The 12,657-nt window shown below is 40.0% G+C and overlaps 1 protein-coding gene across 1 annotated transcript in view; it reads right to left on the bottom strand.

Moving 5' to 3' along the window:
* Window positions 1-12,284, bottom strand: part of UBR3 (ubiquitin protein ligase E3 component n-recognin 3) — a 229,045-nt gene extending 216,761 nt beyond the window's left edge. Inside the window, exon 1 of the mRNA XM_044913670.1 lies at window positions 11,697-12,284. Coding sequence (XP_044769605.1) covers window positions 11,697-12,244 — 548 coding nt within the window. The 5' untranslated portion in view covers window positions 12,245-12,284. The remainder of the gene's footprint in view (window positions 1-11,696) is intronic.
* Window positions 12,285-12,657: the final 373 nt, after the last annotated feature.

Here is a 12,657-nt window from a genome sequence, read left to right as displayed (position 1 = left end):
ATCTTTAGCTAGACTAATCATGAAAAAAAGAAAAATGACTCAAATTAATAAAATTATAAATGAAAGAGGAGAAATTACAACTGGTACTGGTACCACAGAAATACAAAGGATCATAAGAGGCTACTATGAACAATTATACACGAACAAATTGGACAACCTAGAAGAAATGGATAAACTCCTAGAAACAAACCATCACCGACGACTAAGTCAATGAAAAAAACGAAAATCTGAACAGGCCAATAACAACAAAGGAGACTGAATCAGTAATCAAATATCTCCCAGCCAAAAAAGCCCAGGACCAGATGGCTTCACTGGTAAATTCTACCAAACATTTAAAGAAGAATTAATGCCAATCCTTCTCAAACTCTTCCAAAACATTGAAGAGGAATAAATACTCTCAAATTCATTTTGCAAGGCTAACATTACTCTGATACCAAAACCAGATAAGGACACTAAAAGAAAGGAAAATTACAGGCCAATATCCCTGATGCATATTGATGCAAAAATTCTCAAAATGCTAACAAACTGAACTCAACAACACCTGAAAAGATCAAATCCTACACCATAATCAAGAGGGATTTATCCCTGGGATATAAAGATGGTTCAACATATGCAAATCAGTGTTAACACCACATTCACAGAATGAAGGCTAAAGATCATATGATAATCTCAACAGATGCAGGAAAAGCAAAGCACAAAAGTCAACATCTGTTTCATGATAAAAACTCAACAAACTGAGTACAGAGGAAATATATTTCAACATAATAAAAGTTATATATGACAAGTCCACAGCCAACATCATATTAAATGGTGAAAAACTGAAAACTTTTCTTTAAAATCAGGAACAAGATATAGGTGCCTATTATCATCACTTCTACTCAACATAGCACTGGAAGTCCTAATTGCAACAACTAGGCAAGAAAAAGAAATAAAAGGCATCCAAATCAGAAAGAAAGAAGTGAAATTATCTCTGTTTACAGATGACATATTATATACAGAAAACCCTAAAAACTATTAGAATATTACTAGTCACAGGACACAAATCAACATACAAAAGTCAACTTCATTTTTATATACTAACAATGAACTATATGAAAGAAAAATAAGGAAAGAAATGCCATTTACAATAGTATCCAAAACAATAAAATATATAAGAATAAATTTAACCAAGGAGGTGAAAGATCTGTGCACTGAAAACTATAAAATAGTGATGAAAGAAACTGAAGAAGAAACAAATAAATGGAAGGAAAGATATCCCATGTTCATGGACAGGAAGAATTAATATTGTTAAAATGTCTATACTAGAAAAACCAACTTATAGAATCAATGCAATCCCTACCAAAATTCCAATAGCATTTTTTAAGGAAATAGAAAAAAAGCCCAAAGTTCATATGAAATCACAAAAGACCCTATAAAGCCTAAGCAACCTAGAGAAAGAAGAACAAAGCTGGAGACATCACACTTTCTAATTTCAAACTGTATTTCAAAGCTATAGTAATCAAAATGGTATGGCACTGGCATAAAAACAGACATACAGGGGCTCCTTGGCGGCTCAGTCGTTAAGCGTCTGCTTTCAGCTCATGTTGGGCTCCCTGCTCAGCAGGAAGCCTGCTTCTCCCTCTCACACTCCTCTTGCTTGTGTTCCCTCTCTCACTGTCTCTGTCAAATAAATAAAATCTTAAAAAAAATTAAAATAAAAAATGGGCAAAGGAATAGTATAGACATTTTTCCAAAGACAACATACAAATGGCCAACATGTACATGAAAAGGTGCTCAACATCAATAATCATAGGAAATGTAAATCAAAACCACAATGAGGTAGGTCACCTAATTTCTGTTAGTACAGCTTTTATCCAAAAAACAAGAGATAACAAGTGTTGGCAAAGATGTAAAGAAAAGAGGACTCCCGTTTACTGCTGGTGGAAATATAAATTGGTACATGCAAAAATGTTCACTGCAGCCCTGTGGAAACAATGAAAAAATGTAAAGCATCTAATTGTCCCTTAGCAAAGAAATAGATCGCCAAGCCATGGTTTAATCATACCACAGAATACTTAGTAGCAGTTAGAAATGAATGAACTAGGGCGCCTGGGTGGCTCAGTTGGTTAAGCAACTGCCTTCGGCTCAGGTCATGATCCTGGAGTCCCTGGATCAAGTCCCGCATCGGGCTCCCTGCTCAGCGGGGAGTCTGCTTCTCCCTCTGACCCTCCCCACTCTCATGTGCTCTCTCTCATTCTCTCTCTCTCAAATAAAAAAAAAAAATCTTTAAAAAAAAAAAAAAAAAAAAAAGAAATGAATGAACTAGTCCATATTAGTAACTTGGTAAGTGAAAAAGGCAAGCTTCAAAAAGATTCATATAACTTATGTGCAATTTTAACATTAAAACAATCATATATTGTTTGAATGTAGCAAAAGTACAAAACATGCATGGATTTTCACACAGGAATTTCAGGGTAATGGTAACCCCTGGGGAGGGAAAGAGAAAGGAAGGGAGAAGATGACCCTTAGTTCTTTGGTCAAAAAAAGCTCTATAGCAAATAGGGCAAAAGGTTAACATCTATTAATCTCAGTGGTGAGTACAAAGCTATTTTTGTATTACATTTGTACCTTTCTATATATTGAAAATGTTTCATAGTTGAAAATAGTTTTAATGGGTTTTATATAACATAAAAATGATTAGAAAAAATAATTACAATCTAATAAGACTTCCAAATTGCTGTGCTGTAGTTAAACTTTATTACAATGAAGATGACTAGAGATTACCCTTCCAGCTCAAGTAGACTCTTCTACACTAAGAATTTGTCTATACTATTTCTGGTAAACTAGCAATGAGAAAAAAAGGTAAAATGAACACAGAAAAGTGAACAAAAAATTTCTTCAACTCTTTCCTCCAAGCTCTTGAATCATGAGAAATGTTGTGTTCCCTTGCTTGAATTCGTGACCTGAGTCAGATGGATATTGCAGTAGAGAAAATTTCAGATTCATAGGGAAGAAAATTTCACAAGTAATCCATGTAAATACATGGATATATACATAAATAATTTAAGAGATTAGTTCTAACACCCTCCCTACAAAATCAGTAAACACAAAATATGATACAATTAACCAATTTACTAAAACTCTAAATATGTGTGAGAGGATATAAATAAAAGAGGTAGATATGGCACAGGTCTTTATCATCAAATCTTTATTGAAAGTTTTTATTTGTAGAGATATAACCTAGAGATGACAAAAAATGTTGTAATTCAGAATCAAATCCTGCAATATGGTTTCACGGTGTACTTATGTTACAGGAGTGTTGCCCCTACAGATGAGCATGACAGTGAAAGTAAAACTTGCCACCAGACTTTGCAGAAGATACAACATGAACACAGCATGAAACTTCAAGGACAGGAATATATATACTGGTTAAAGAAATAATGGAGGATCCCACTGCAATGGAGATTATAAGGTTGGCAGTGCAGGGAGAGGCCACATGTGAGTTTAGGTGATCCTTGAAACTTTAAGAGTAGTCTAGAAAGAACTCTCACTAGAATATGAAGGATACTACAATTAGAATATCATCATTTTGCAAACCCTAATAAAAATATGGATCTGGACAATAATAATCAATAGCTACTAAATCTTTAACAAGATAGGGAACTTTATAATAAATGAATCATACTGACAAATCTGAGTCCATTGATTAATCCTAGCATTAACTAAAGGAGAGACAAGGAAACATTCTGTAGCTCTTGATATGATCCAACAGGAAGTATAAAACCACTATGAAGTTTCCTTGCTAAACAAAACAAAAAAATAGAATCTAAAATTTGATCAAGACTCTATACCCCAACCACTGGTTTACAGGAAATAATGGGCAGAGGAACAAGTTAAACATCACATCTCAGAGATGCAATCAGTAATACCCAGAATGCGGGTTCCTTCAACTAGTAAATTACAGAGACAAAAAAAAAAAGGAGGAGGGTGCTGAAGGGGGTATAACATAAAAGAGTCCTAAGAGATATAACAACCAAACACAATATGAGGGCCTTGTTTGAATCCTAATTCTAAGTAAACCCTAAGAAATCATTCATGAAAGAACTGGGAAAATCTGAACATTCACTGGATATTTGAAGACTTTAAGAATAATTGTGAATATTTTAGGTGTAGTAAATGGTACTGTGGTTGTTTTTAATTGTGATAAAATATACATAATGTAAAACTTACTGTTTTAACCTTTTTTTAAGTGTACAGTTCAGTAATATTAAGAACATTCACACCGTTGGGCAGCCAACACCACAATCCATCTCAAAAACTTTTTCATCTTCCCAAATTGAAACTCTGTACCCATTACACAATAACTCCCCACCCTCCTCTCCCTCCAGCCCCTGGCAACTATCATTCTAACTTCTGTCTCTAAAATTAAACTACTGCAGGTACATCATAGGGACACCTGGGTGGCTCAGTCGGTTAAGCATCTGCCTTCAGCTCAGGTCATGATCCCAGGGTCCTGGGATCGAGTCCCACATCGGGCTCCCCACTCCGCGGGGAGCCTGCTTCTCCCTCTGCCTCTGCCTCTCTCTCTCTCTATCTCTCATGAATAAATAAATAAATAATCTTTAAAAAAAATAAAAATAAAAAATAAAATAAAATTAAACTACTGCAGGTACATCATAAAAACAGAATCATACAATATTTGTCCTTTGTATCTAGCTTATTTCACTTTGCATAATGCCTTCAAGGATCATCCCTACTGCAGCATGTGTCTGAACTCCATTCCTTTTAAAGGCTGAGTAACATTCCATCTTATGTATATACCACATTTTGCTTACCCATTCATCTGTCAGTGGACATTTGGGTTATGTTTTATTTTTAAGAGTTCACATCTCTTTACTGGGGTACATACTCAAATATTTATAAATTAAATTATAAGACAGCTGAGATTTGCTTCAAAATACTCCAGTTTGGAAAGAAAGGGCAATGAAACAATATATCACTTCTCACTTAACAGATTAACAAAGATTAAAAAACTGATAATACCATATATATTGGCCAAGATGTGGGGAAACATGCTCTTTCATTCATTGTTGGTAGAGTATAAATTCATGTCTTTGGAGGGCTCTATCAAAGTTTAAAATGTACATTTACTTTAACCAAGATAATAACTTCTAGAAATTTATCCTGACCCGTGTGCTCACACATATACACAAAGAAGAGTATACAAGCATACTGACTGCAACAATGTTTATAATAGTCCAAGACTGGAAACAATTTAAATGTCTATCAGCAGGGAAATGACAGCATAAATTACAGGAAAAAAATATAAAAGTGCAATGAAATACAATTTAACTGTAAAAAAAATGAAATGGTTCTATGTACACTAATAAGAGACAGGGTCCAATAATTATGTTAAGGGGGAAAAAGCCAGGTACAGAAGAGTATACACTATTTAACCAGACATTCACTGCTTCCATTTCTGGCACTGCCACAGACCAAACAAATCTAAAAATTTCCCACAACAAAAGAGCTACAATTGCAGAGTAAATGATAATTAACATCTTTTAAATGTATACCTAAGCTTAAAATAAAGGAAATGTATCACTGAGAGGAATGGGCTAGAGGAAAGAGGAACCCTTACTTTTTACTTTATCCACTTTTTTTTTTAAAGATTTTATTTATTTATTTGACAGAGAGAGAGAGAGAGAGAGAGGAATCACAAGTAGGCAGAGTGGTAGGGAGCAGCAGAGGGAGAAGCAGGCTCCCCGCCGAGCAAGGAGCCCGACGCGGAACTCGATCCCAGGACCCTGGGATCATGACCTGAGCTGAAGGCAGACGCCCAACTACTGAGCCACCCAGGCGCCCCTCACTTATTTTTTTTTTTTTTTACTCTTATGTTAATCCCCATACATTACATCATTAGTTTTAGATGAAGTGTTCCATGATTCATTGTTTGTGCATAACACCCAGTGCTCCATGCAGAATGTGCCCTCCTCAATACCCACCACCAGGCTAACCCATCCTCCCACGCCCCTCCCCTCTACACTTATTTTTTTTTTTAAGATTTTATTTATTTATCTGAGAGAGAGAAAGCATGAGCTATGCAGAGGGATCATGATCCAAACCAAAGGCAGATGCTAAACTGACTAAGCCATGCAGGTGCCCCTCCACATATTTTTATGTTGTAACCAATATGTATTACTTTTGAAATTAAAAAAGAAATTATCAGGGCACCTGGGTGGCTCAGTCATTAAGCATCTGCCTTCAGCTCAGGTCGTGATCCTAGGGTCCTGGGATAGAGCCCCACATCGGGCTCCCTGCTCTGCGGGAAGCCTGCTTCTCCCTCTCCCACTCCCCCTGCTTGTGTTCCCTCTCCCACTGTGTCTCTCTCTGTCAGACAAATAAATAAAATCTTAAAAAAAAAAAAAAAGAAATTATCCCTAAAGCACTCTCAAAAAAGATGCTATGGGTTTAATAATCAATAAATAATCAATTTAATAATCAATCAATGAATAACTAAACCAATGTAATCAAAGTTAAATATATTCTGTCCATGCCAGGGTAGTCCAGCTTTGCCCACCAGGAACACTGCTATAATTTGTTGATGATTTCCAGTTCTGAAAAGGTTCCAGAGGCAGCCCAAGTATACAGCCACTATTTTATCCAATTTAATTCATCCAATTTACTAAGCACCTACTAAGTGCAAGAGACTAGGCTGGCCTCTGATTAATAGCAAGATAAGGTTCCTATTTTTTAAAGAGCTTAGAATCTATGAGGAAGAACAAGCAAGGAGGCAAAAAAAACTCTATAAATATAGGATAGAACATGAAAATGGTCATCCTCCGCACCAAAATTTGAGAACTAAATGTTTAAAATTCCAACTTCTGGTTAGCACCATCAGAACCCCAAACCAATCAGACATTATTTTAGATTTTTCATTACTTTTTAATTTATCCATCCATCAACCATTTTTGACAATGATTACATTTATTCATTAGTGGCAAAATTATGCTGTTACTAATTATTAATAATATCTAGTTTCCATAGCCTTTGTGATTTCATCCCACAAATGAATTTTTTTTTTAAGATTTTATTTATTTATTTGAGAGAGAGAGAGCACAAGATGGGGTAGGGCCAGAGGGAGAAGCAGACTTCCTGCTGAGCAGGGAGCCCGATGTAGGACTCAATCCTGGGACTCCAGGATCATGACCAGACCCCAAGGCAGACATTTAACCAACTGAGCCACTCAGGCACCCCCACAAATAAATTTTCAGTTGTTTTCTTCCTTTGGTTTGTATACCTGTTATATTTCCACACCATATCAATACCACCACAAAAATAACTGAATCCTCTCCCTATATTTTTATAACTATAAATTTGAAAATAGTAATTTACTAATTACTAATAGTAATTAGTAAAATAGTAAAAATTAACAGTGGTGGATCCAACATTCTTCCCCGTCTCCAATCACACATTACCTACAACAGACACTTGGGAAAAGGATTAAGGCATAGCAGGTTTTCTAAGAAAGCAGATACAGAGAAAACAGAATCCTTCCTTAAAAATTTACTGGAAAATGGTATTTAAAAATTTCTATTGCAGTTACAATAACAACCCCAAAAACAACATGCCTTCAATTTTTAGCAACCTAAAAGGATTTTAAGAAATATCAAAAACTGACAAAAGTTAAATATATTCTGTCCATGCCAGGGTAGTCCAGCTTTGCCCACCAGGAACACTGCTATAATTTGTTGATGATTTCCAGTTCTGAAAAGGTTCCAGAGGCAGCCTTTTAACCTGCACTATTGGCTAACATCACCTATGTTTCTCCAGGCAGTAGATTAGGTGCGTAGCCCAGAATTATTCTATCCAACCCAAAGAGTTGTAAAAATGTCAGAATTTTCACACGGCCACAATACATTTATTGTTTACTCTTGCCCTTTATGAAATTGGACATGGTAACTGCTGGCACATACAGGCAATAGCCCTGCATTTCAGATAGGCAATAATAATTATTTATCAGTATGTATCAACTCACAGAGGGCTGCCAGACTAGGGGAAAAAATAAAAATCTACCAGATGTCAGTAAAGGCAAATGCTGTAAGATGAGGATATGCCCTGCAGGAGTACCTTCAGAGAAAACTTGAGATATTTCCACTCCTACACAGAAGCATCACAATTGAGATCAGACTTACAACTCATTCAGACCAACCTGATTATTATGACTGTGTTCCAAAATTCAGGAAAAAAATCAATATTATTTCCTACTTTCCCCTTCTTTAGGGGTCCCAAATGCTAACCTCATCTAAGAAGTGAAAATGTCTAAATACCAATAAAGGATTGTTCCAATTCCCATTTTTAAACCCCTCTTTAAAAAAATTTTTTTTTAAGTTTTTAAAAAGAAAAAGAAAAGGGGTGCCTGAGTGGCTCAGTCGTTAAGTGTCTGCCTTCAGCTTACATCATGATCCCAGGGTCCTGGGATCGAGTCCCTCATTGGGTTCCTTGCTCAGCGGGAAGCCTGCTTCTCCCTCTCCCACTCCCCCTGCTTGTGTTCCCTCTCTCGCTGTCTCTATCAAATAAATAAATAAATAAAATCTTTAAAAAAAAAGAAAAAGAAACAAAGGCCCAAATAAGAACAGCATATTAGGGACACCTGGGTGGCTCAGTCGTTAAGCATCTGTCTTCAGCTCAGGTCATGATCTCAGGGTCCTGGGACTGAGACCCGCATCGGGCTCCCTGCTCAGTGGGGAGTCTGCTTCTCCCTCTGCCTGCCACTCCCCCTGCTTTGTGCTCGCTCTCTCTCTGACAAATAAATAAAAATCTTAAAAAATAATAATAAAAAAGAACAGCATAAAAAAACACAGTATTGAACAGAAGTACCCAATAGGAATGCTATTTGTAGAGGCAGTAGAGAGAAATGTTGAGCTGTCGCTCTCTGGAGCCAGCAGGCTGGCAGTAGCTTACTACCTGTATAACCCTGAGCAAATTTTTTAAAACTGTGCCCCACTTTCCTCTTCTGTATCATGGGAATAATGACAGTAACAATCTCAGGTTTGTTGAAGATTAAATGAGTTACCTAATGTAAAGCAGTTAATATTTGACCACTGTTTACCACACAGTTGGATAAAAATCCAAAGTGTTAATAACACTCTTTTAATGAGGCTGTTGGAACACAAGAAGTCTGATACTTTGCTTAGTACTCAGCCTTATGAAGGGCAATTTGTAAATCCCACCGTTGAGAATTTATCTCACTGATATTTTTGCACAGGTGTGAAAAGACAGGTATAGGGGCATCTGGGTGGCTCAGTTGTTAAGCATCTGCCTTCAGCTCAGGTCCTGGGATGTAGCCCCACGTTGGGAATCCCTGCTCAGCAGGGAGTCTGCTTCTCCCTCTCCCTCTGTCCCTGCCCCTCCTCGTGCTCTCTCTTGCTCACCCTCTCTCAAATAAATAAATAAAATCTTAAAAAAAAAAAAAAAAACACAGGTATACAAGGTTTTTTATTTCATACTGGAAACCCAAATGTCAAATATCAAAAATGACAATAAATAAAGAGTGGCGGGGCACCTGGGTGGCTCAGTCGGTTAAACGTCTAACTCTTGATTTCAGCTTAGGTCATGATCTCAGGGTCATGAGCTAGAGCCCCACAATGGGCTCTGTGCTGGGTATGGAGCCTGCTTAACATTCTCTCTCTCTCTCTCTCTCTCTCTCTGTGTCTGCCCCTTCCCCGGCTCATGCGCACTCTTTCTTAAAAAGCCAAAACAAAAAATAAAAAAATAAATTAAAAAAGAGTGGCAAATTCATGACATGAACACTATACAGCAGTGTTTTTGGGTTTTTCTTAGAGTAGGGTGAGTACACTGATTTACTGACATGGAAAGACCTCTTGGTAAGTGCTTGGTAAGTGAAAAATGCAAGATGTTATGTTACCTTTTGCATGAAAAGAAACTGAATAATCAAAATACATATTCATCCTTGTTTGTTTTTGCACTAAGAGAAAATAGTAATGGTGAGAAGGAACTCGGCAGATGAAAGGCAGGATGGGAGGGAAACTTCAAACTGTGCATCTTTTTATTTTTTCTCTTGCGCTTTTTTAGCTACATGAATATTTTACCTACTGAAATATTAATTTTTTAAAGTATTTTTTAAGTGTAAGGAATACACTTTGCTTCTCAAACACTGGCTGCAATTACTACTACCGCTGTTTTTGTTAGTAGTAGTAGTGATAGTAATTACAAGCTCAAAATACCTCCTTTCTGAAGCCTTTTTCATACTCCCTCTGCACAGAAGCCTCCTCTAACTCCCACTATTTAAAGGATTTATCATTTTCTACTCTAGTGTAAGCCCCTTAGGAGGTTGGTCAATGTCTTGTTCATTTTTAATATCCTAGGAGCCTTGCTTGCACCTGGTAGATACAAACATTCTGTAGTAACAGTAACCTACAAGTACTCCAAAGAAGAAAATAGTGACCCTTTCTAAAAGAAGTATGCTCTATCATTAATTATAAGACCGGAAAATTTCAGAACTTGAATAACTGGATTTGCTAACATTCTTTCAACTACTGGCTAGCCAAAATGTCCTCTCTTTCACCAAGTTTTTTTTTTCCCCCAGGACTTCTCCAGACATTGATAACATGTCCCAAGCCAAGACGCTACATGTACCAACTCCTTAACTCACTGCAATCTCTGAATTGCCTTTTATCCTAAGTCCCAACACCCTGGTACACTGCTCCTATCGGAAAAAGCATTTGTTGGGCGCCTGTGTGGCTCAGTCGTTAAGCGTCTGCCTTCGGCTCAGGTCATGTTCGGCGGGAAGCCTGCTTCTCCCTCTCCCACTCCCCCTGCTTGTGTTCTTGCTCTTGCTATCTCTCTGTCAAATAAGTAAGTAAAATCTTAAAAAAAAAAAGAAAAAGCATTTGTTGACTGTCTCCTTTTAGATAGAGGTTCACATATTAGCGAATAAAGTGCCCTTTTAACTGAAGACCTAATACTTGATTCCTAATTCGCTCAGTGTTTTGTTTGTTCTTCTGGTATGTAGGGTGTTCTATAACCGACTGTTCAGTAGCCCAATTCTAGATGTCATTCCGGCACACCAAATACTCCACTGACAGCTCAACAGTCACTTTTCATGCAGGCCCCTCCCCTTCCCCCTCCCTCAATCCTCATAAGCCCTAGAGCTCCTTCCCCGATACTGACAGACACACTGACAGTTCAGAAGTCCTTCTACCCAAGCTGTTCTCCCCTGCAGCTGCAAGACCACCTCCCCGACTCTTATCATCCTGCGACCCAATTAGCCCCAATACCATCCCCCTCCCAGCCAATCCAAACCATATCATCAGTTTCTTCCCAAGAACCAGGCAGCTTTAAAGCTTTTCCCAATAAGTACACAATTGACAACTCGACACCAGATTCTCCAAGTAATCCTTTCCTCCTCCTTCCCCTCCTACCCCACGCACTGGCTCTCCTGTCGCTACCACTCACTTGCCCTGGCTTCCCCGAAAATTCACAGCCTCGTTCGGTAAACACGCTCTCCGCTTTCCCCATTCCCTTTCCACCGCTGACAGCTCAGTCACCTCCATCCCCATGTGGCTGCACCCTCCCCCACTCCTTTCCCTTGACAGCTCAGGGTCGGCTCCCAGCCTTCCCCCCGCCCCAGGCCTCCCCAGACCTGACTTGGGCCCCCCGCGGTGCCCCCCGCCCCGCAGGAGGGCTCCACTCACCCACTCTCCCGCATCACGTTGCTGTCCCCGCAGTCACAGGCACCCCCAGCCTGGCTGCGGAACATATTGAAGTCGTGTCCGGTGTGGTCGCCCTGGTGGAAGCACTCCGCGCACAGCGACATGCAGGGGGAGATGCCGCACGTCCGGCAGCGGTAGGCCACGAAGTTGGCTGTCCAGACCAGGCCGCAGAGCGCCGCGGGGTCGTAGGCCCGCACCGCCGCGCAGAACTCGTCGTAGCCTCCGCCGCCCGCCAGAAGGCACTTACACCACTCCAGGGCCTCCTCCTCGGCCGCCCCCGGACCGCCCCCGCCGCCGGCTACCGCCGCCTCCTCGCCGTCCGCAGCCGCGGTCAGCGGCCGCTCGGCGCTCAGCACCCGCTCCAGCAGCGCCTGTAGCTCCTCAGCACCTGCCCTGTTGTCCGGCCGGCTGAGGGCCGCCTTCAGGTGCGCCGCAGTGGCCGCCTTGTCCAGGGCCAGCCCAGGCGCGGGCAGCTCGGGTTGGGGCGCCTGCGGCCCCCCGACGGCCGCCGCGGCCGCCGCCGCCGCCATGATGAGAGCTCAGAATTTGGAGAGCCCAGAGCCGGCGGCTCCTCCCGGGAGGGTGGGGGAATTGACTGCTGCGATTGCTCGGCCCGCCCAACTCTCGCGATATCCCGGAGCCGCCGCGCACCTCCGTCCGCTTCCCCGCCCCTGCACACGCCCCCTCGAGCTTCAGGGCTGCTCCCCGCCCCTCTCTCGTGGGTCCTCTTCTGTTCCTTCCCCCCTCCTCTTGGCTCTCAAAGCTGAGAGCTACTGAGACAAGGGACCCGCCTTTAAATATATATATATATGGACAACTTTATATGGACCATATGAAAAATCTTTAAATATGGACATTTTTTTCTTTATTTACCTGGACTATAGGAATTATACACAGCATCTTTCAGAGGTATTTTAAGCATTTGCATTTCGTTTTGAGATGT

The sequence above is a fragment of the Neomonachus schauinslandi genome, chromosome 3, assembly GCF_002201575.2.
Source record: "Neomonachus schauinslandi chromosome 3, ASM220157v2, whole genome shotgun sequence".
NCBI lineage: Eukaryota > Metazoa > Chordata > Mammalia > Carnivora > Phocidae > Neomonachus > Neomonachus schauinslandi.
Note: the sequence above shows the minus strand (reverse complement) of the source record. Positions and strands in the feature narration are given on the sequence as shown.